Source organism: Pan troglodytes, chromosome 1 (genome assembly GCF_028858775.2).
Source record: "Pan troglodytes isolate AG18354 chromosome 1, NHGRI_mPanTro3-v2.0_pri, whole genome shotgun sequence".
NCBI classification, from domain to species: domain Eukaryota; kingdom Metazoa; phylum Chordata; class Mammalia; order Primates; family Hominidae; genus Pan; species Pan troglodytes.
The window spans coordinates 211,065,014-211,089,888 of record NC_072398.2 but is presented as its reverse complement, the minus strand read 5'-3'; the positions used below and the strand labels follow the sequence as shown (position 1 = coordinate 211,089,888).

General features: G+C 46.3%; 1 protein-coding gene across 2 annotated transcripts; it reads right to left on the bottom strand.

The window, feature by feature from the left end:
• Nucleotides 1–395: 395 nt before the first annotated feature.
• PLA2G2D (phospholipase A2 group IID) lies at nucleotides 396–7,997 on the bottom strand. 2 transcript variants are annotated; one of them, XM_524585.7, is made up of 4 exons: nucleotides 7,906–7,997; nucleotides 4,780–4,924; nucleotides 3,952–4,058; nucleotides 396–2,703 (listed from the first exon to the last, which is right to left on the bottom strand). In XM_524585.7, the coding sequence occupies exons 1-4, from the start codon at nucleotides 7,991–7,993 to the stop codon at nucleotides 2,558–2,560; spliced, it is 486 nt and encodes a 161-aa protein (XP_524585.3). In that variant the 5' UTR covers nucleotides 7,994–7,997; the 3' UTR covers nucleotides 396–2,557. The 2 variants fall into 2 exon arrangements, with proteins under 2 accessions (XP_524585.3, XP_054536205.1); XM_054680230.1 differs by lacking the exon at nucleotides 3,952–4,058.
• Nucleotides 7,998–24,875: the final 16,878 nt, after the last annotated feature.

The following is a 24,875-nucleotide window of genomic DNA, read 5'->3' as shown; positions in this document are numbered from 1 at the left end:
GGCCAAGGCAGGAGGATCACTTGAGCCCAGGAGTTTGAGGCCAGCCTAGGCAGCATAGCGAGGCCCCATCTCTACAAAAAATACAAAAATTACCCAGGTGTTCGGGTGCCTGGCTACTCAGGAGGCTGGGGCAGGAGGATCACTTGAGCCATGGAGGTCGAGGCTGCCGTGAGCCATGATCATGCTGCTGCATTCCAGCCTGGGCAACACAGCAAGACCCCGTCTCAACAACAATAACAAAAAAAAATTCTTATTTTTTGTAGAGATGAGGTCTATGTTACCCAGGCTGGTCTCTTCTTATTTTCATTTATACTTTACACGCAGAGAATGTTTCCTCCTGTAAGGTACATGGTTAGTCAGTGATATAAGTGGAATTAAAAAAAAAAAAACTAGAGTTATTTTATTTTATTTTATTTTTTGAGACAGAGTGTCACTCTGTTGCCCAGGCTGGAGTGCAGTGTGGCGATCTGGGCTCACTGAAACCTCTGCCTCCCAGGTCCAAGTGATTCTCCTGCCTCAGCCTCCTGAATAGCTGGGATTACAGGCACCCACCACGATGCCTGGCTAATTTTTGTATTTTTAGTAGAGACGAGGTTTTGCCACGTTGGGCAGGCTGGTCTTGAACTCCTGACCTCAGGTGATCTGCCTGCCTCAGCCACCCGAAGTGTTGGGATTACAGGCATGAGCCACCATGCCTGGCCTAGACTTTATCTTTATATGGCAGTTTTAGGTTCACAGCAAAATTGAGAAGGTATGGAGATTTCCCTACCCTGTTCCCCCACACAGGCACAGCTGCCCCCATGGGTATCCCCACCTGGAGTGGTGCATAGAACTGGAATTTGAACCCAGCGCCCACAGTCCTTCATTCCTATGACACCACCTCACATGAGTCACCACATCTCAGAACTGCTCAGGCAGCTGAGGCACAGATGGTGCCACAGGCCCAGAGTGTGGGTGACTGCAGGCGCCTCAGCCCCCTGGCTGGAAACAGCTAGCCACACACAAATGGCAGATTGGGAGTCCTCATAGGAAAAAGTTGTCCCTCTTCAGTCTCTTTCCTTAGAAGCAGAGCCTGAGACAAGGATTCTTGTGCAAATGCTTTACTGAGGGAGTACTTTCTGGAGAAACCTGTGAGGGAACCAGGAAAACTGGATAGGCCAAGGGGTCAGACCAAGCAGAGAGGTGGTTCCAGAAGAGGCCTGGCCTCAGCCCGATCCCAGGAACAATTTGAGAATGTCGTTCAACCCAGACAATCCTGCACAGACACGGGGGAGCTGGCAATTGTACCCTCCAGGGTGTCACTCTCCTGGCCATGAGTGACAGGTGGCCTCTTGGTGGGAGAGGTGGGGCAGGGGGAAGGCAGCTCCCAGTAGACCAGGGCAGTATTTAGGGGAAGGAGGCAGATTGGAGCAGTTGGCTGCCAACACCTGGCCTCACTCAGGGAGAGGGGCCTTGGGCCTGGAAGATATCTGGGTGAGGTACCCACACCATCTGCTGCAACCTCTGTGTATCCATTATGGGCTCACGCCATTCACAGGCATGAATTGAGCACCTAGTATGTGGGAAAACTGGGAAAACAGGGGAAACAGAGATGGCACAGACATGGTCTCCATCCTTCAGGGGCTCCAGTCTAGTTGGAGGAGATCAGAGAAGTTCCATTTGCCACTCTAGGCCAAGCTAGGTAAGCGGCAGAGCCATGAAGCATTGTGGGAGCTTGGAGGAGGGAGTGAGCCCTTGCAGTCAGGGAGAAGGAGTCAGCCTGGGGAGACTTCCAGAAAGTAGCCCTTTGACCCTGAGGAGGTGGGGATCAGTCGTGATGAAAGTAATAGCCATTCAGTAGCCCCTTGTAATTCACCCTGAGCCAATGCCTGGAGGCAGGAGAAAGTACTCAAGGCTCTGGTGCCTGGAGCCACAAGACCTGGCGGCTTTGTCTAGGCTTCACCCAAGAAGGATTTATGGAGCTCCTTCTTGGTTCTGGTGTTGCTTTGGGCACCAGGGATGCAACTGAGTTTAAGACAGGCATGGCCTCCACCTGCAGGGACTTCAGAGCTTGCCTGGGGAGAGGGTCACATGGCCAGACTGTGCGGGGTCCCCAACGCCTATGAGAGGCTTTATCTTAGGACAGTGGAGGGCCTTGAGGTTTTAAAAGATAGAACCACATGGACAGAAAGATCAATGTTGCCCTTTATAGTGGCTGCTGCGGTTGTAGCTCCGAGACTATATTGGAGGGGGTGAGGAAGGACAAGGGGGCCAGCAGGTGGGGGACAGCGGCAGACCCCTCCCCCACCCCGATGCTTTGGTCCAAACACCACCTCTGAGGGCTCCCTTGCTTGGGCTTCTCCCAAGATTCCCATCCACCCTCAGAGGACACAGCTGCTGCCTCAACTGGGAGGATTCGGAAAGCTTCAGAAGGTCAGAAGGCATTGGTAGAGGGTTCCGGGGGAGGCTGGGACTACCTCCCCCCGGAGTGTTTGAAAAGCCAGGCTGGTTCAGGTTAGATACTGAGGTGGGGATGCCAGAGCTCCATGCTGAGGAACAGGGTAGAGGGTGTGGGCTTCTAGCACCCAGGGGTCTGCCCCCGGCAGTGGGGCCGCCAGTAGAAACGCAGTCGCTTCTGGTAGGTGTCCAGGTTGCGCTTCAGGCAGAAGGCCACCTCCTTGTCACAGGCACACAGCTGCTGCTCACACCAGCTTCCCTTGTCAGCTGTGGACGGAGAAGGGGGAGCTATGTGTTTGTCCTTTTCCGAGACAGAGGCAGGTATGAGTCTAGCAGCCTCTGAAGTCAGTGCAGTTCCTACTCAGTCGTAGAGGTACCGGTCCCAGCAACCTGGATTCTAGCTGCATGACTTGGCCACGTACCGTGACCTCCCTGTGTGCCATTGCACCTTCAGTTATTTATTCACCCATTCATTAAACAATTATTGAGCACCTACCGTGTCATGGCAGGAGAGAACTGAACGATAGGGACATGAGAGAGGGGCAGGTATTAGAGCACCACAGGGAGGAAAAAAACAGCTATGCAAAGTTAACATGAGGAACCATGCAGGGCTAGGAGATCAGAAAACAGGGTGGAAGAGCCTTTTGAGCTGAGATCGGAAGGGTCTGCTCTTCCTGGAGGAAGCTGGGGTTCGGGAGTGGGGGATGGCAACAGTCTATGCAAAGACTCCCGGGCAGGAGGGATCACAGTTTCATTATCCATGAAGCGGGGATAATGGCAAGAGTTGCCTAGGGGGCTGTCATGAGAGTTAAAGTAACAAGACAAGGCACTTAGCCTATAGTAAGTGCTCAATAAATGTTGGATATTATTGTTACTATTATTATGAAGCCCTCAATTAACAGCAGCTGCTGTGATGAGCCCTTTAGATTCCCAGCCCTGAGGACCTGCTACATTTCTATGCTTGTGATGCTGGAAAGGATGCAGGGGCCAGGTGCCCTGGGTTCCAGCCCAGGCTCTGTCAGTTGGAGGCAGACACTTCCCCACTCTAGTTTTGGTTTCCTGGTCTGTACAATGGAGATAATCAGGGTTTTGCCGATCCTCGACAGGCTGCCACGAGCATCAGTGATGATGAAAGTAACAGCCAATCAGTAGCTCTGTGTAATTTATTGTGGCAGGCATCCTGTGAGGCCCATTCTGTCTGTCTCATTTTAGCTCTTGCAATAACTTAATGGGGTAGATTACAGATGAGGATACTGAGGTTCAGAGAGGTTAAGCAATGTGGTCACCAAGCTGGTCAGTCGTGGGCCTGAATTCCAGGTGCTAAAGGGGCCAAACCTCCCATGGGTCCTCTCCATACCCCCATACCCATTCTTGCCTCTTCACAGCCCAACTGCAGCCAGTGGACCCATGCCAAAAAAAAAACAGAGAGGTCAAGTAGCTGTGCTGTGAAGGCAGTGGGGGCCAGATCTCCCTTCCTGGGGTCTCCAGCTCCTGCCCTGAGGTCTGCGTACTCACAGCAGTGGATGTTCCCCTGGGAAAAGTTGTATCTGTAATAGTCCTTGTAGATGCCGCACCCCTGGGTCTTCAGGTGGTCATAGCAGCAGTCATGGGTCTGGCAGCACCTGGAGCAGACAGGGTGCACAGCTGCATGGGTCCCCGGCCTACTGGGGTCTCTGGCTGCTCCCCCTACTGGAGAAGAACCCGTGTCCCCACCTGGGAAGAGTCAAGGCCTGCAGGGCTGCAGTCTTCCTCAGGATCATGATGACTAACATTTTTTGAGCGATTCCTATGCACCAGACACTTGCTTTATCTATGCATTCTCTCTTACTCCTTAAAACCACCATGGGATGGAGGTACTCATATTATCCGCTCTTCAGAGATGAAGAAACTGAGACTAGGGGAGGTCAAGACACTTGCCCAAGGTCACACAGCCTGTAAGTGGCAGATCGTGGCAGTGTCCCCAGGCCTGGCCGGCTCTCACCGCTCCTCTAGCTGACTCCCAGGGTTGTTATGAAGATCAAATGAGATAACGGAAAAAAAAGAGGTGGCGAGGGGGGCTTTCAAAACCAATGTCCATTGCAGTGAGGAGAGAATGTGGGCATTGTCACCAGAGTAGGGGATGGGAGTGCAAGGGGGCGTCTGGCCTTCAGGGACCCTGGGGAACCTTCTGGAAGGCAAGCTCCAGGAGGGCTGGGACCGTATTGGCACTCAGTGGTATTTAGCACATAGTAGATGCTCAACAAAATGGATTCAACTCAACTAAATGAACAGATGGGTGGAGAGAAAAGAAGAGTACCGTAGTCGGGGACAGGATAGGATTGCCAGCCCTGAGAAAGGAGTTACCAGTCCGTGGCATCTTTGGGTTGGCCTCTGCCACCTAGTCCGCAGTGACAGCCGTAGGGCCAGTAGAAGAGGATGGGCATTTTCCCAGTCACTTGCTTGACCATCTTGTTCAGGTTCAGGATCCCGCCCTGGATTGGAATCACACCTGCCAAGCAGCCCAGCAACCAGGAGAGAAGAGGAGATGAATTTCAGGGCAGCACCAATGGGCACAGGACGGCACCTCTGCTCTGCCCAGACCAAATGAGTGACCTCAAATGATGATAATAATAAAACGACATCTACTACTGCTATTAAAAATATAGCGACAGGCCAGGCACAGTGGCTCACGTCTGTAATCCCAGCACTTTGGGAGACAAAGTCTCGCTCTGTTGCCCAGGCTGGAATGCAGTGGCATGATCTCGGGTTTGAGAGGCCAAGGTGGGCAGATTGCTTGAACACAGGAGTTTGAGACTAGCTTGGGAAACATGGTAACACCCTGTATTTACAAAACATCAAAAATTAACTGGGCGTGGTGGTGGACACCTGTCGTCCCAGCTACTTGGGAGGCTGAGGTGGGAGGTGGAGGCTGCAGTGAGCCGAGATCTTGCCACTGCACTCCAGCCTGGGCAACAGAGTGAGACTTTGTCTCAAGGAAAAAAAGTGACAATTACTGAGTGCTTACTATAGGTCTTCTTTTGTATTGATTTCTCGACTCCATCTGGCTAGATAATTACTGTTATATTAAATAAATAAACTTTTTATTTTGGAATAATTCCAGATGTACAAAAAAGTTGCAAAGATAGAAAGCTCCTGTATACCCCTCAGCCAATTTCCTCAAATGTTATCATCTTACTTGTGATTCATTTGTTAAAACCAACACTGGTACAATGAATATTATTTTTAAGCCCTATTTTACAGATGAGCAGTTTGAGGCTCAGTAACTTGCTCAGAGTCTTAGTGGCTAGTAAATGGAGCCAGAATTCATCACTTAAAACAGTCTGGTTTCATTCTCTGTCTCTGGGTGTTGATTTCCCACTCCATAATAGGAAGAATGATCCCAAGTCAGCCTTCCTACCTCCAGCCCCTAGAAAAATCTGAGTCTGTAATAAAGACAGTGTGTGGGTCTTCTGGGAGGCAGCATGATTTAGAAATCAGTGCTTTTCATGGATAATTTTATTTCACTCATAATAACTGCTGATTAGAATTGATAGTAAGGGGAATTTATTTTACTGGAAGAGAGGAATGCATTATGTTGAGTTAGGAGAAATAAAATATATTAAGTCCATGAATTCAAGTGGGAGGTTGGGAGAAACAGATGGCAGAAGGGAATGGAGCTGTGCCTGTGTGCAACTCCTAGAGATGATTAGAGAATGCAGGGAGCTCACGTCCCGATGGAGCCCAGAGTCTCAGGGAGACTGGGCTGGGCAGCCCCTCTTCGAGTGAGTCTACTTATGGAACCCGCACCCAACCTCAGGCAAATGAAGTCAATAGTACACAGTGGGTGAGCCACACATTGGGGCCCGTTGGGCTGGGAAGGGTGGTTGGGAGAAACTCATACAGTGGACAAAGAGTGAGACCACACACGGGTGGCCTTGGGTTGCAACTCAAAGTGACTGGGCCATCGTGTCCCCAGTATGTCCCCTCAATGTGTGGGAGTCCATGTTGCCACGCCTGTTTGACATGGTGCCTCTAGCTGTTAAGACATGTACAAGAGAAGACTTGCTAAGCTTTGGCTGCACTGGTGAAGGATCCCGGGCCCTCTGGAATCATACACAATCCATCAGAGATTCCTGGATTCCATGATAAGGAACCCAACTGCAAACAGAGAGTCCACCTTGCAGATCAACCAGAGCCCCGCGTTCAGAATCTTGCCTTTCTTAGGGTACCCCGGTCCTCTTTTTTTTGCCCTAAATATAGCCCTTTCAATCTGGGCTCAGAAATACATAAACTGAACTCACACCTGAATGATGCAGCTCTTTCTTGCCATGTGAGAAATACATTCAGCTTTGACTCAGAATGCTTTTGGGTGGTCTTACTTGCCATAATTTTAAGGTGAGGAGGACCCAGCCTGAGAAACGGAGCTGGAGCTGTGGCTGGGGAGGTGTTGATGAACTGGCTTAGCTTGTCAGCCGTTCTTGCCTGGGTAACTTTTCCCACCCTTGGCTGCCACTGACAGGGGTGAAGCTCCTTCTCCCAAGGGATGGACACAGTGGGTGGGAGGAGGTGCCACTGCCGCCTTTCATGCATGTGCCATGTGTGAAGCTATTATTTAAGTTTACTCAACACTTAGTATCTGTTTTCCCATTAGAGTCCCTCTAACAGCCCTATGAAGGGGGTTGTACCCATTTTACAGATGAGGATATTGAAAGGTTTGGTGATTTGGCTAAAGTCATACTGCTAAGAGATGGCGGGGCCTGCATTTGACTGCAGGTTCATCTGTGTATTTGATCTCTACAGTGTCTTCCCTCTTTACATCTGAGAGATGAATTTTTGCAGCTCAATTGCAAATTTCCTAATGGTTTTTGCTGTAATCCTGGAGACATGTTCCTCTAGAGAATTTCGGAGTCCCAAGATAACATAAAACTACATTTTAAAATGCAAGTCTTTTCCAAAATCACAATTTTGAGATGGATTGAGGACAAAAAGGCCAATTTGCTAGCAACTGCACTTTATATTTGGTCTGCTTAAGATCAAATGGAAATAGCCCCCTCTTCACTGAAGGTCAAGGGAACCCTCTTCCCAGGTTCAAGGCAGATCATGAACATGAAACGGCTCTAAAAATATGGAGTGCTATGCATTCGTACGGGTTGCTCCTATTCAGTGGGAGAGGCAGGGGTGAAGTGACCTGTGTCCAAAGCGTCATCATCATGGGCCCAGCAGACCCTGGTGCTGGACTTCTAGTTTGAACTTTCACAGCAGTCCAGAGACGTGCAGCACAGCTTGGCCAGCCAGAGCTCTCTGGCTGAAGCTACCATGCTAGGAGACTGACGGCCACTGAAGGCTCTTTGCAGAGGGGCAGAAGGATTGGGGAGTGGGGGCCAGGCTCCTGGGGATCAGAGCAGCAGCCCCCTAATCTGGGAAAGAGAGCACAGGGGTACACTGGCCTCCCTCCTTCCCTTCCCAGCCTGGGTCCCGTCCCCGACTCACCAGCCATCACCACCAGCCCACACAGCAGTGCAAGTTCCATGATCCCAGCACAGAGCAGTGGAGGCAGATGCTGGCAGTCCCTTTCCATGCAGGCTGCCCCCTTATATCAGATGCACCCCACTCAGCCTTGCCCAGCCCCCACTCTCATGGAGGCAACACATGCTTCTTTCACTTCCACTTTTCTGGCACTGGGGAGTTTTGTTTTGTTTTAAACATATGTTTTTTTCTATTTATTTATTTAATGTATTTATTTATTTATATTCATATATATATATTTTTTGAGATAGGGTCTTACTCTGTCACTCAGGCTGGAGTGCAGTAGAATGATCATAGCTCACTGTAACCTCGACCTCCTGGGCTCAGGCAATCCTCCTGCCTCAGCTTTCCAAGAAGCTGAGACCACAGGCATGAGCCACTATGCCTGGCAATTTTTTTTAAGACAACACTATGTTGCCCAGGCTGCTCTCGAACTCCTGGCCTCAAACAATCATCTCGCCTCAACCTCCCAAAGTGCTGGGATTGCAGGTGTGAGCACCATGCCTTGGCTTCCCCGCCACGCCCTTTTTGATAAAAGAAACATACACTCAGTGTAGAAGATTTGGAAAACCTAAACAATAAACTTAAAATCGCCTGCAAACCTATTAAGCACCATTGACATTTTGGTGTACGTCCCTCTGTGGTCCCGTTGCTGCCTGTCTCTCTTTCTGTCTCTCTCTCTCTCCATACTTTTCCCCAACCAAATTAGGAAAATGTTATATATGCAGAGCTTCGTAGCCTATTTTTTCATTTGCTGATATAACTTGCACATATTTCTATGTCATTAAATATTCCTCTCTAGTAACATTGTGAAAGGCAGGTTCCTGGCTGGGCACGGTGGCTCGTGATGGTAATCCTAGCACTTTGGGAGCCCGAGGCGGGTGGATCACGAAGTCAGGAGTTTAAGACCAGCCCGGCCAAGATGGTGAAACCCCATCTCTACTAAAACTACAAAAATTAGCCGGGCGTGGTGGCAGGCACCTCTAATCCCAGCTACTCGGGAGGCTGAGGCAGAGACTTGCTTGAACTCAGGAGGCGGAGGTTGCAGTGAGCTGAGATTGTGCCACTGCACTGCAGCCTGGGCGACAGAGCAAGACTCCGTCTCAAAAAGAAAAAGGCAGGTTCCTATTTCATTATACTATTATATATATTATTATACTGCTATACCATTTATCTAATGAAGCCCCATTGATGGATATATGGGTGGCTTCTGATATTTTTTTACTAATCTAGACTGTAGAGTGAAAGAAGGCCAAATTTCAGTCAGTTCATGTCCAGAATTGCTTCCATAGGATCTACTCCTAATGTAGACTTGCTGAATCAAAGCACACACACAATTTGAAGGCAGGCAATTGATATGTGTTGACAACTTACCCTACAGAAGGTCTGCCCCAGTTTACATGTGAGAATCCTAATGAGGCAAATGGGGTGGAGCCGGCCCAACTTGGGTGGAGGAGCTGACGGGAGGACACACACGGCCACGACACAGAGAAGGTCAGCCACCAGGGCTCCACCGAGAACCTTGTTCCCACAGCTTTGATGCCTGATAGATGGCTGTCTAAGGACAGAATGACCAGGCTGACCTCTGTTGCCAGCAAATCAGCCCATCCAAAAGAATATGCCAGCAGCAGCCACTGCTAGGAGCTTCCCTCTCTCTCTCTTCTCTTCCCTCCCTTTTAAATCTGATTATTGCCTTTGTTCCTTGACTCAGTCAACCAACTGACCAGCTCATATGTGTGTCAACAATCTACATACAAAGTAATTCAACAGCAAGCAAAGCAGATGCCTCTGGCACATTTTTTGATGCACCCCCTCCCATGTAGGCTCAATAGTCTTCTGCACTTACCAGTGTGGTACCTTACCCTATAGACAATCCTCCAGACAGGGACTCTTGGAGGGCCACGTGGCTACCTGTCAGAACTCACGCCACCCTCCATCTGGTATGGAGGGATGGGAGCAAAAGTAGCCACAAGCCCTTTGTTGATTCCAGAAGACTTTTCCCTAAAGGGAGAGAAGGCACGATATTGGTGCTACAAAGCGTCCTCAAAAGCCCCATCTTCAGAGTTACCTCAGACACATCCAGAAGCCCCAGGGCACATCCAACAGGCGAGGTTTGGGATCAGACAGATCTGGTTCAAATCCTGGCTCCTTCTCTTACCAACTGTGGGACCCTGGGCAAATTACTTCGCCTCCAGGAACCTTGGTTTCTTCATCTGCAAAATGGGGTCAACAGTCCCTCCCTTCCCTGATGGCTGTGAGATTTAGATACAATGTCCATAAAGCACATGGCACCAAGCCTCACCGATCTAGGGAATGCCATTACAGTAACCACAGCATGGGAGGTTAAGAGGACTGGGGAGATGGGATTCAAACCCAGACTGACTGGGTTAACAGCCTGGCCTCCCTGACGTTCTGGCTGTTTAACTTGGAGCAAGCTGATTATTAACTCCGTGTCTTCCTCTTGCTCCTGTGTAAGACAGGGGTGATGACAGTACCTACTTCATAGCATTACAGTGAGGATGAAAAGATGATACTTGAACAGGGTTTGGTCCACAGCTAGAGACCAATAAATGTCGGCTGCAGTGACTCCCATCCTCCTCCTCCTCCTCATCATCACCCTCATCATCACTGCTTAAAATAAGTGGAGTAACTAACCTTTTCTCCTGCATTCTCTGATCTGCTGTTAATACTATCCATTGTTTTTTTCCCATCTCAGTGCATTTGGTCCTCTCTGTAAATTTAATCTGGGTCTTTTAAATATTTTCTGTGCTTCTCCTTAACATGCTCATCTTTCTTTGTTTTTTCAAATTAAAAAAAAATTTTTTTTTGAGATGGAGTCTTGCTCTGTTGTTGCCCAGGTTGGAGTGCAGTGGTATGATCTCAGCTCGCTGCAACCTCCACCCCCGAGGTTCAAGCCATTCTTGTGCCTCAGCCTCCCGAGTAGCTGGGACTACAGGCATGTGCCCATGCCGAGCTAATTTTTGTATTTTTAGTACAGACAAGGTTTTACTATGTTGGCCAGGCTGGTCTCGAACGCCTAACCTCAGGTGATCAACCCACCTTGGCCTCACAAAATTCTGGGATTGCAGGCGTGAGCCACTGTCCCTGGCTTCTTTTATATCCTTAAACATAGAGAATCTACAGTAGTTCCCCTTTATCAGTTTCCTGGCAGTTTCTCTTTCCACAGTTTCAGTGACCTGTGGTATACAGGTCACTGAGGTTTTTTGTTTGTTTGTTTGTTTGTTTGAGATGGAGTCTCGCTCTGTTGCCAGGCTGGCGTGCAGTGGTACAGTCTTGGCTCACCACAACCTCTGCCTCCCGGGTTCAAGTGATTCCCCTGCCTCAGCCTTCCGAGTAGCTGGGACTACAGGCATGCACCACCACACCCAGATAATTTTTGTATTTTTAGTAGAGACAGGGTCTCATCATGTTGGTCAGGCTCGAACTCCTGACCTCGTGATCTGCCCACCTTGATCTCCCAAAGTGCTGTGATTACAGGCATGAGCCACAGTGCCCAGCCGTGACACTGGCTGTGACTCTCTCTTGAAAGAGAAAGAGAGACCACATTCACGTAACTTTTATTATAGTATATTGTCATAATTGTTCTATTTTATTATTAGTCATCATTATTAACCTCTTACCATGCCTAATTTATAAATTAAACTTTACCATAGATTTGTATGGCTCATGTATGAAAAAATGTAGTCTATATAGGTTGGGTCCTATCCGTGCTTTCAGACAGCCGCTGGGGGTCTTGGAATGTATCCCCTGATGATAAAGGAGGACAACTGTAGTTATAACTTTCAATGTCCTCCAACTACTAATTCTATCATTTGTGTCATTGCTGGGCATTTTTCTATTGTTTGATGGTTTCTTTAGTATAGATTTCCAGAAGTGAAATTTCTGGGTCAGAAGACATAAAGATTTTTGGAGGCTGGGTGTGATGGCTCACACCTGTAATCCCGGCACTTTAGGAGGCTGAGGTGGGTGGGTCTCTTGAGCCCAGGAGTTCAAGACCAGCCTGGGCAACATGGTGAAACCCCATCTCCACTAAAAATTTAAAAGTTAGCTGGGAGGTCGGACATGGTGGCTCATGCCTGTAATCCCAGAACTTTGGGAGGCCGAGGTGGGCGGATTGTTTGAGACCAGGAATTCGAGACCAGCCTGGCCAACATGGTGAAACCCTGTTTCTATAAAAAATACAAAAATTAGCCAGGCATGGTCTTGTGTGCCTGTAATCCCAGCTACTCGAGAAGCTGAGGTGGGTGGATCACTTGAGCCCAGGAGGTCAAGGCTTTAGTGAGCCGAGATCAAGCCATTGCACTCCAGCCTAGGTGACAGAGTGAGACCCTATCTCAAAAAAAAAAAAAAAAAGAAGAAGAAGAAGAAGAAGTAAAATTCACGGCACATGGTGATGTGGGCTTGTAGTCTCAGCTACTCAGGAGGCTGAGGTGGAAGGATTGCTTGATCCCAGGAGTTTGAGGCTGTAGTGAGCCACGATCATGCCACTGCACTTCTTTCAGCCTGGGCGACAGAGTGATACCCTATCTCAAGAAAAAAAGGCATTATATAATTTGCATTTGAAGAATTAAAAATGAGGATGAATATATAAAGGTTTCCATGGCTTTTCCTTTCTCTGAAAGTCTGTGAATTTGAAACCCCCTTGCTTCTGCCCGTCAGCAGGTCTTAGTATCTATTGGGCCTGGTTGTTTCTTGGGACATATCAGCAAGTCTGTGTGTTTTTACTTCCCTGGCAACAGTTGGAAAAACATTGATGATACTGTTAAGCCACAACCTGGCAAGCTCTCCAGGTGGAGGGTGGAAGGGAACAGGAAGGCTATCAGATGCTGAGAGGGGAAACTCTGTTAAAAATAGCTACTGTCGACTGAGTTTCTACCATATGTCAGGACCTGAGTTCTTATGTCATTTGATTTTCACAGCCACACCATGAAGAAGACACTGCTATTCCCATATTACAGGTGAGGAAGCTGGAGCTCAGAGAGGTTAGAAACTTGACCAGGGTCACACAGCAGGTACACAGCAGAGTTTGGGTTAGACCACAGCTCTGCTGGAGCCCGCCTTACTGTGGGGTGGGGGGGGGGGTACTGCCCTAAGAACTCCACATATAATAAATCTAAGTAGGTACTGTCATAATCTCCATTCCATGGATGAGTCACTGTGTCTTGGAGCACTGCCATATGAATTCTCTTACCCGCCCAGCATAGACAACCATGAAAGCCAGAAGAGCTGGCAGAGTCTAGAAGTTGGCTGCCCCCACCCTCGCTGCAGACCAGAAGAAAGTGGACCCTCTTTCTCACTTCCTAAGAATACCCCCCGAGGTGACAGCACATCCTCTCAGCCCGTGGCAGGAGACCTCCCGTGCAAAGCCCTGTTGACCAGAAGAGTCCCATTGCCCAGGTTCCATTCACCATGAAAGCCTGCCAGAGTGTATCTGAAATGAAGCTCCAAATTCCCACAGGTTTGCAAGATCAGAGGGAAGCAAAGGAGAAGGGCTTCCCCAGGGCGGGAAAGAGGGAGGAGGGAGAGATTAGCTTTTGTGGGAGAGTGACCCACTTTTCTCTACCTGAATCAAAGGAAATGGATTAAACAACTAGACTCCCCCCAAATGCCTGTCAACAGTAGAATGGAGAGACCTGTGGCGGTATAGTCAACCGATGAGAACACCATGTTAACAAACCACAATGACACACAAGGACATGGATGAATCCCACAAGCATAGAACGAAAAATAAAGCCAGATACAAAAGAGCACAGAGTGTGAGACTCCATTGCTACGACGTTCCACAATAGTCAAGCTCATGTGTGATTTCACAAGTCAGGACAGCGTTCCCCACGGCTGTGTGTGCTGATTAGAGGGGGTTACTAGAGGTCTTCCTTCAGGCAGTGCTGCTGATGTTCTGTCTGTTTGGTGTTGGTTACATGGGTGTGTTCGCATTGCAATAATTCATCCCGCTGTTCACTAAGGTTTGTGCACTTTCCTGGATGTATGTTACATTACCATGCATTTGAATGATAATAATGAGGATGAGGATGATGGTTTAATTTTTTTTTTTGTAGTGCCTGTAATCCTAGCACTTTACGAGGCTGAGGCAGGAGGATCACTAGAGATCAGGAGTTTGAAACCAGCCTGAGCAACATAGCCAGACCTCATCTCTATCAAAAATAAAAATTAGCCAGGCAGAGTGGCTTGCCCCTGTAGTCCCAGCTACTCAGGAAGCTGAAGCAGGAGGATCCCTGGAGCCCAGGAGTTCGAGGCTGCAGTGAGCTGTGATGGTACCACAGCACCCCAGCCTTGGTGACAGCTGAGACCCTGTCTCTTAAAAAAAAATAGGTTCAAACTTCAGCAGGAGTCCTTTGGACATCCTTCCAAGTTATCAGGTATCCTTCCAGGTTATGAGCAACCAAGGCCGTGTAGTAGAAAGAAAGCCCCAGCTTTGATATCAGAAAACTCTGTCTTTGGCTTCTAGTTTAATAACTGTGTTACTTTGATCGGGGTGCTTCATCTCTCTGAGGGTCAGTTTCCCAACTGGAAAATGGCACCAATGATGCAGCTCCTTTAGGCTTGTTGTCATGATTACAGGTAGCATGATTGGCACATGGTAAGTGGTCAGTAACAGGAGGAAAAGGTCTAGGGTTCAAACTCAGGCAAGGGGCAGGGCAAACTGCCCTCTTTCTGCACCTCAAGCCCAGAGAGTCTTGTTTCAGAATGACACAAAGCTGGTCACATGCAATGGGGGGATTCCCAAGCCAGTGGCCACGAGAAGGCACTTTCAAAATCATTTGAAATCCCCATGCCCAGCAGCTTCCAGATGGTCATTGCTGGAAGATTCTTTCCTATGTTTAGATGCAGCCCAGCCCCCTGCTGCTTCATAAAGGCCACATCCGGTGGGAGGCCGCAGACCCTGGGCATCCAGAAGGAGGCCTGGTGGTCAGACAGACCTGACATGGATCCTGACTCCCCCTCTGTTTTCTCATCTGTTACACGGGGCAGGGGAAACTGATAATACCCAGCTAGTGGGATTGTTATGAGGATTCCTAGACGTGGGGCATGCATGGCACTTGGCAATGTGCTTTGTGCAGAACAAACACTCGATAATGGCACTTGGTGCTGCTGTTATTAGTATTAGCTCAAGGGAGGCAAAGAGCACATTTCCAGGAAGTCCTACAGGAGCCCAGCACATGATTCCATTCCACGGACATTCCTGAGCACCTACTCTGTGCCAGCCCCAGCCAGACTCAGCACACTGTGCAGGGTGCAGAGACGAAGGAGCAAGACAAGGCCCTGCCCACCATGAACTTACAGTGTCCTCAGAGTGACCAGACACTTTTCCAGCTGGTTGGGACCTGGGCAGTGCAGATAGTTGGTGGCCTGTCCGGTAGGTGCAGGTGAGGGGCTCACACTGATTTGCACAGAAGTCGGTTGCCCTGCCTAAGGAGTTGGAATGGAGGGCTGACTGTGGACAACAAGATAATTGTCTGGTGGGTTTGGCCAGAGTCCTGCAGAGAGACCCTGTAGAACCTCCTGGCACCCCTCTGGTCACTGAGAGGGGCTATGCAAGGCACAGGTGATAGAGGGTGTCACTGTGGCATGGGATGGGACTGGGGGCACGCACCTCTTCCATACAGAGCGTGTATGGCTCTGAGGCTGGAAGGCAAGGCGACTTTCCTGGCACCCTGAGAGTCTGCAGCTTTGGGGGAATCTAAGGTCAGCACCCTGGGATAGGCCCGATCTCTGTGGGTGCCAAGGCTTCCATGAGTAGCTGTGAGTGGATGTCAACACTGGGGTCAGGGGAGCAGGGCAGAGGGATATGAGCAGCTGGGGCTCCCGAGACGCTTCTGAAGATGCTCAGCTGACATGGCAAGGCGTTATTTTGGGAGGGCCGGTGGGCTGACTTATGTGGGTGGGACAGAGCCATTTCTGCCTGTTAATATGATCCCATAGGGGCTCATAGCCTCATGAAATCTGGCAGAAGGTTTAGCCTAGAAGGGTCCACCATCCACTCCACAGGAAATAATAGCACTTGGGCACGCACAGAATCTTCTCTCTTTCTCGCTCCTTGAAGCACATTTTATATTTTGGGCACTATTTTTACCAGGTGCAGATGAGGTTGGTGGGGCTCTGCAGGGTCTACTTCCTGTCTCTATGAATTTGACTAAGTACCTCACATAGGTGAAATCATACAGCATCTCTCCCTTTCTACCTGGCTTCTTTCATTTAGCACAATGTTCGCAAAGTTCGTCTGTGTTGTAGCATATGTCAGAATTTCCTTCCTTTTTCAGGCTGAGTCACATAATCTGTTTTTAAAAACAGCTTTATTGGCTGGGCATGGTGGCTCATGCCTGTAATCCTAGCACTTAGGGAGGCTGAGGCGGGTGGATCACAAGGTCAAGAGATCGAGACCATCCTGGCCAACATGGTGAAACCCCATCTCTACTAAAAATACAAAAATTAGCTAGGCATGGTGGTGCACACCTGTAGTCCCAGCTACTCGGGAGGCTGAGGCAGGAGAATCTCTTGAACCTGGGAGGCCGAGGTTGCAGTGAGTTGAGATTGCACCACAGCACTCCAGCCTGGGCAACAAGAGCAAAACGCTGTCTCAAAAAAAAAAAAAAAAAAAAATCCAAACAAACCAAAACAGCTTTATTGAGATATTCACTCAAATGTATAAGTCAATGTTGTTGGTGGTGTTTTTTGTTTTTGTTTTTGTTTTTTCAGATTTACAGTTTTGCAACCATCACCACAATCTAATTTTAGAACTTTTTTTCTTTTTCTTTTTTTTGAGATAGGATCTCACTCTGTCACCCAGGCTGCAGTACAGTGGTGCAATCTCGGATCACTACAGCCTCAACCTCCCGGGCTTAAGCAATCCTCCCAACTCAGCTTCCCAAGTAGCTGGTACTACAGGCACGCACCACCACACCCAGCTAATTTTTGTGTTTTTTGTAGAGATGGGGTTTTGCCACGTTGCCCAGACCGGTCTTGAACTCCTGGGCTCAAGCAATCCATCCGCCTCGACCTCCCAAAGTGCTGGGATTACAGGTGTGAGCCAACACTCCAGGCCTAGAACATTTTCGATATCCCAAAAAGAAGGGTCTCCAGCAAAGGACTGACCAGAACCGGTTCTTCTCACCTTAAGTCTAATTTTTCCCCCTAGAGGCCCGCAGTCAGGAGCCATATGGTATTGTCATGGGCAGCACCACAGCCCATGTGTCCCCCACCCCAAATTAATATGTTCAAGTCCTAACCCCCAATACTTCAGAATGTGACTGTATTTGGAGGTAGGGCCTTGGAAGAGGTGATTAAGTTAAAATGAAGTTACTAGAGTGGGCCCTAATCCAATATGACTGGTGTCCTTATGAGAAGAAGAGATCAGGACATAGACAGGCACACAGAAAAGATCATGTGAAGACACAGGGAGAAAGTAGCCATCTACAAGCTTGGAGAGAGGCCTCAGAAGGAACCAGCCCCACTGACACCTTTCTCTCAGACATCCGGCCTCCAGAACTGTAAGAAAATAAATTTCTATTGTGTAAGCCACCCAGTTTGTGGGACTTTGTTATGGCAGCACTGGAAAACTAATACAGGTGTTAAGAGAGGCCAGAGAAAATAATGAATACACAGTAGACTTCCTGGAGGAGGTGAGCAGCCGGTAGGTCATTGCTCCTTTCTTCTGCCTGCTCCCCTCCCACTGGACGCCAGGTATGCACACGCAATCCCTGCAGGACAGAGACCTGCTCGGAGAGACTGGCCTGGTCCTCAGGGAGCCGCCTATAGTCGGGTCTTCCCTGGTTCATGGGGCTGAGACACATGGCTTCCCAGTTTGCTGCCTCAGTTTCCACCTCCATAAAATGGGAATAATGACATTTGATGCTTCCCTCTCCAGAGTTAACAGCTTAATGATTAGGAAATATTTGGTGAAATGGTGATTATCTAAATATTTTTGTTATAAATGTAGAAATTGTTTCTTATAAAAATTATTTTTTTTGTAGATTCACTGTTTTGCAACCATCACCACAATCTAATTTTAGAAACTTTTTCTTTTTCTTGAGACAGGGTCTCACTATTTGAGGTACACTTTATATAAAAATATATTCATTTGAAGTTTCGTGAATTTTTACAAATATATGACATTTGTCAAGTATTTGTATGATAGTAACAGAAACGGACCAGTGACAACTACTGGTCCACTTCAGTCACTGTAGTTGAGTCTTGCCCTCTCCAGAATCTCAGATAGGTGGAATCACACAATTTGTAGAATTTTTGTATCTGGCTTCTTTTATTTAGCCTAATGCTTTTGAGGTTCATTCACGTTGCTGCATGAATTTTATTGCTGAGTGGTATTTAGTTGGATGGATGCATTGCAGTTTGTTTATCCTTTCTTCAGTTGATGGACACTTGGTTGTTTGTAGTTCTGGGCTACTATGAATATAAGGCTGTTATAAACACTTGTGAATAAGTCTTTGTATGAACATATGCTTTTTTTTTTTCCTTTTGGGTAAATGCCAACGAGTAAAGTGACTGGGTGTTATATGGTAAGTGCATGTTTAACTTTATAAGAAATTGCCCGTTTTCCAAAGTGGTTGTACCATTTTACATTTCCCACCACAAGTGTGGGTAAGTTTCAGTTGCTTTACACCTGTGCTACATTTTGATTTGGTCAGTCTTTTTCAATTGTAGGCATTCTAATAGGTGCACAGCAGAATCTCATGTTCTTAATTTTTATGTATCTGATGACTAATGATGCTACGTGCTAATTTGCCAATCTGTATACCTTCTTTGGTGAAGTGTCTGTTCAAATCTTTTGCTCATTTTTTATTGGGTTGTTTATTTTGTTATTAATGAGTGTTGAGAGCTGTTTCTATATCTTGGATACAAGTCCTTTATTGAATATGTGCTTTACAAATATTTTCTTCCACTCTGTGATTTGTCTTTCCATTATCTTTTTTTTTTTTTTTTTTCGAGACAGAGTCTCACTCTGTCACCCAGGTTGCACTGTAGTCCACTGGTGGGATCTCGGCTCACTGCAACCTCCACCTCCTGGGTTCAAGCAATTCTCTAGTGCCTCATCCTCCCAAGTAGCTAGGACTATAGGTGCACACCACCATGCCCGGCTAAGTTTTTTGTATTTTTAGTAGAGACAGATTTTTGCCTTGTTGGCCAGACTGGTCTCAAACTCCTGGGCTCAAGTGATCTGCCCACCTTGGCCTCCCAAGGTGCTGAGACTACAGGCATGAGCCACCGTGCCCAGCCTCCACTATCTTAACAGGATGCTTGAAAGAGCAGAAGTTAAATTTTCTTTTTTTTTTTTCTTTTAAATGAGGTCTCGCTCTTGTCCCCCCAGGCTGGAGTGCAATGGTGTGATCTCAGCTCACTGCAACTTCCACCTCCCGGGTTCAAGCGATTCTTCTGCCTCAGCCTCCTGAGTAGCTGGGATTACAGGCACGTGCCACCACACCCAACTAATTTTTGTATTTTTAGTAGAGATGGGGTTTCACCATGCTGGTCAGGCTGGTCTCGAACTCCTGACCTCAGGTGATCTGCCTGCCTCAGCCTCCCAAAGTGCTGGGATTACAGGCGTGAGCCACCGTGCCCGGCCAGAAGTTAAATTTTCATGAAGTCCTTTTTATTGATTTTTTTTCTCTTACAAATTGTGCTTTTGGTGCTGTATTAAGAAATCTGCCTAATCCAAGGTCACAACAATTTTCTCCCTGGTTTTCTTCTAGAAATTTTTATAAGCTTAGGTTTTATATCTAGGTCTATGATCCATTTTTTAAATATTTTTTTAAATTGTAGTAAATACAACATAAAATGTACCATCTTAATCATTTTTTAGTGTACAGTTTAGTGGCGCTAAGTACATTCACATTGTTGTGGAACCATCACCACCATCCATCCATAGCACTCTTTTAATCTTGCAAAACTGAAACTCTGTACCCTTTAAACACTGACTCCCCACTCTCCCCTTCTCTCAGCCCTTGGCAACCACCATTCTACTTTATGTCTCTGTGAATTTGACTAAGTATCCCATATAGGTAAAATCATACAGTATTTGTCCTTTTCCAATCAGTTTATTTCACTTAGCACAAGTCCTCAAAATTCATCTGTAGGGTAGCATATGTCAGAATTTCCTTCGTTTTTAAGATTGAATAATATATTCCACTTTTTAAAACAGCTTTATTGACTGGGCGTGGTGACTCACACCTGTAATCCCAGCAGTTTGGGAGGCTGAGACAGGGGGATTACTTGAGCCCAGAAGTTAGAGACCAGCCTAGGCAACATAACAAGACCCCATCTCTACCAAAAAAAAAAAAAAAAAAAAGCTTTATTGAGATATTCATATACCATACCATTCATTCATTTCAAGTGTATAATTCAATGGGTTTTGTGTGTGTGTGTGTATCCATAGTTTTGCAACCATTTATAACCATTTGCAAGTGTTCTAATTTTAGAACACTTTTGATACCACAAAAAGAAATTCTACCCATCAGTAGTCATTCCCCAATCCCTGTCACCACACACTCCCTTTTCTCAGCCCCTGGAAACCATCACCTACTTCCTGTTTCTGCAGCTTTGCCTATTCTGGACATTTCATAGAGCAAAATTGTGTGATATGTGACTTTTGTGACTGGTTTCTTTCATTTAACAATGCTTTCAAGGTTCGGCCATGTTATAACGTGTATCACTACTCTATTCCTTTTAATGATTGAAGAATATTTCCTTGTATAGATATACCCTATTCATCAACCAAATGTCCATGGACATTTGGTTTTTTCCACTTTTTGCTTATAATAAATAATGCTGCTATGAACATTGGTGTACAGTTTTTGTATGTGGATGTGAAAATGTTAAAAATGCAAAGTGTCAAAATGGAGACATTTCTCTTGGTATTGTATTAGTCCGTTTTCACACTGCTGATAAAGACAGTCCCAAGACTGGGTAATTTATACAGGAAAAAGGTTTATTGGACTTACAGTTCCACATGGCTGGGGAGGCCTCACAGTATGGCGGAAGGCAAGGAGGAGCAAGTCACATCTTACGTGGATGGCAGCAGGCAAAGAAAGAGCTGGTGCAGGCAAACCCCCCCTTTTTTTAAAGCTATCAGATCTCGTAAGACTTATTCACTATCACGAGAACAGCATGGGAAAGATCTGCCCCCATGATTCAGTCATCTCCCACCGGGTCCCTCCCACAACACATGGGAATTATGGGAGCTACAAGATGAGATTTGGGTGGGGACACAGAGCCAAACCATATCAGGTATATGCCTAGGAGTGCAATTACTGGGTCTTAGGGTAACTCCATGTTTAATGCTTTGAAGAACTGCCAAGCTGTTTTCCACAGTGGCTTCACCATTTTACATTTCCATCAGCAATGTATGAGGGTTCCAGTTTCTTCGCTTCCTCACTAACTCTTGGTATCATCTGTCTTTTTGATCGCAGCCATCTTAGTGGGTCTGAAGTGGTATCATATTATGGTTTTCTTTGCATTTCCCTAATGACTAATGATGCTGAGCATCATTTCACATGCTTGTTGGTCATAAGGTTATCTTCTTTGGATAAATGTCTTTAAATCTTTTGCCTATTTTAAAGATTGGGTTGTCATCTTTTTACTGCTGAGTTATAAGAGCTCTTTAGATATTCTGGATACAAGTTCCTTATCAGACACATGGTTTGCAAATATTTTCTCTCATTCTGTTTTTTTTTTTATTTTCTTGATGGTACAGTTTGCAGCACACATATTTTTCATTTTGATAAAGTTCAAATTATCTTTTTTGTGTCACTTGCGCTTTTGATGTGCTAAGAAACCATTGATACCTCAGTGTCACAAAGACTTAGTCCTATGTTTTCTTCTAAAAGTTTATTGTTTTTTTCTTTTTTTTTTCTTTTTGTTTGAGACAGAGTCTTGCTCTGTCGCCCAGGCTGGAGTGCAGTGGTGCAGTCTTGACTCACTGCAACCTCCTCCTTGCAGGTTCAAGTGATCCTCTTGCCTCAGCTTCCCGAGTAGCTGGGATTACAGGTGCCTACCACCACACCTGGCTAATATTTTGTATTTTTAGTAGAGATGGGGTTTTGCCATGTTGGCCAGGCTAGTCTCAAACTCCTGACCACTAGTGATCAGCCCGCCTCAGCCTCCCAAAGAGCCGGGATTACAGGTGTGAACCACTGCACGGAGCCTAAAAGTTTATTTTTTGTTTGTTTCTTTGTTTTGTTTTGTTTTGTCTTGTTTTTGAGATAGAATCTCACTCTGCTGCCCAGGCTGGAGTGCAGTGGCACCATCACCGCTCACAGCAGCCTCGACCTCCTGGGTTCAAGCAATCCTCCCACCTCAGCCTCCTGAATAGCTGGGACTACAGGCGTGTGCAAACATGCCCATGCCCAGCTCATTCTTTTTTTTTTTTTTTGGCAGAGATGAGGTCTCACTATGTTGCCCAGGCTGGTAAAAGGTTTATAGTTTACGTTTAGGTCTCTGATCCATTTTGAGTTAACTTTTGTATGTGGTGTAAGGAAGGGGTTCAACTTCATTCTTTTGCATATAGGTATCCAGTTATCTCAACAATGTTTGTTGAAAAGACCGTTTTTTTCCCTGTTGAATTGTCTTAGCACCCTTGAACTGTGATGAGTTTCGGTTAATTTTTGTATATGGTTAGAGGTATGAATTGAAATTCTTATTTCTTTTCTGTCTTTCTCTCCCTTCCTTCCTCCCCTGATCCCTGTTCTGTTTCCCTCTTTCCTTCTCATCCTCTCTCTTTCTTCTTTCTCTCCCTCCCTCTGTTTCTTTCTCTCTTTCTCTCTCCCTCCTTCTCTCTCTTCTTTCTCTCCCTTTCTTTCTCTCTATTTCTCTCCCTTTTTTCTCTCTATTTCTCTCTCTTTCTGTTGATAGTCAGTTGGCCTAGCAACATGGTTGAAAATTCTGTTATTTCTCCATGAACTTCCCTTTGGATCCTTGTCAAAAATAAATTTTCCACATTTGTAAGTCTGATTCTCAATCATCTATTCTGTTCCATTGACCTATTTGTTTATCTTTATATCAATACCATACTATCTCGATTACAGTAACTTTTTTTAAGGCAGAGTCTCACTCTGTCACCCAGGTTGGAATGCAGGGCACAATCATAGCTCACTGAAGCCTCGACCTCCCAGACTCAAGCAATTCTCCTGCCTCAGCCTGCTGGGTAGCTGGGATTACAAGTGTGTGCCACCAAGCCATGCTAATGTTTGTTTGTTTGTTTGTTTGTGAAGACGGGGTCTTGCTATGTTGTCCAGGCTGGTCTTGAACCCCTGGGCTCAAGCAATTCTCCCACCTTGGCTTCCCAAAGTGCTGGGATTACAGGTGTGAGTTGCCGTGCCTGGCCCACTTTATAAGTCTTAAAATCAGGTAGTGTAAGTCCTGCAATACTATTCATCTTTTCATAGTCGATTTGGCTATTCTAGATCCCTTGAATTTCCATATGAATTTTGGGATCAGCTTGTCAATTTCTACAAGAAAAGTCTGTTAGGATTTTGATTGAGAGTGCACTGACTAATGAGCAAATGAGAATTGACATTGTAACAATATTGGGCCTTCTGATTCATAAGCATGACACATCCCTTGATTTACTTTGGTTTTCCTTGATTTCTCCGAGCCTCATTTTAAAGTTTTTAATGTACAATATCTGTTTTTTGGTCAATTTTATCCCTAAATATTTCACATTTTTGGATATTATTGTAATTTTTTTTTAAATTTCAGTGTCCAATTATTCATTGCTAGTATGTAGAAGTACAATTATTATGACTATTTCGTATTTTTATCTTATATTCTGCAACCTTGCTAAATTCAGTTGTTAGTTCCAGCAGCTTTTTTTGTAGCTTCTACAGGATTTTTTATATGGACTATTATGTTGATGCCAATAGACATCAACTTTCTTCTTCCTTTCCAATCTGAAGACCTTTCATTCCTTTTCTTGGCTGTTGCACTAACTGAAATCACCAGTACAACGTAGAATAGAAGTGATGAGAATGGACATTCTTCCTAATCTTCAGGAGAAAAGCATTCAGTCTTGCACCATTAAGCCTGGTGTTGGCAATAGGTTTCTTGTAGATGCCCTTTATCTTTTTTTTTTTTTTTTGATGGAGTCTGGCTCTGTCACCCAGGCTGGAGTGCAGTGGCGCCATCTCGGCTCACTGCAACCTCCGCCTCCCGGGTTCAAGCGATTCCCCTGCCTCAGCCTCCTGAGTAGCTGGGATTACATGCATGTGCCACCACACCCAGCTGATTTTTGTATTTTTAGTGGAGACCAGGTTTCACCATGTTGGACAGGCTGGTCTTGAACTCCTGACATCAGGTGATCCACCAGCCTTGGCCTCCGAAAGTGCTGGAATTACAGGCATGAGCCACAGTGCCTGGCCGTAGATATCCTTTCTCAAGCTGGGGAAGTTCCATTCTGTCTCAGTTTGTGGACAGTTTTTTAAATCAGGAATGGATGTTGGATTTTGTCAAGTGGCATTTGTTTTGTTTTCTTGGATTTGTTGAGATGACCATATGGCTTTCCTTCTTTAGTCTGTTAGTATGGTATATTTACACTGACTGATTTTTAATGCAAAACCAATCTTTCATTCCTGGGATAAACCCCACTAGGTCATGGTATATTTTCCTGTTTACCAGCATTTGCCCGTTTGCCAATATTTTGTTAAGAATTTTTTTATCTATGTTGATGAGGAATTGTAGTCTTGTAGTTTTCATTTCTTGTAATGTCTTCATCTGGTTTTGGTATTAGAATAATGTTGGCTTAGTAGAATGAATTGGGAAGAACTTTCTTTATCTAAATTTTCTGGAAGAATTTGTGTGTAATTGGTGTTATGGACTCAATTGTTTTCCCCTCCCCTAAATGTGTAATTTGAAGCTCTAACCCATGGTACCTCAGAATATGGCTGTAT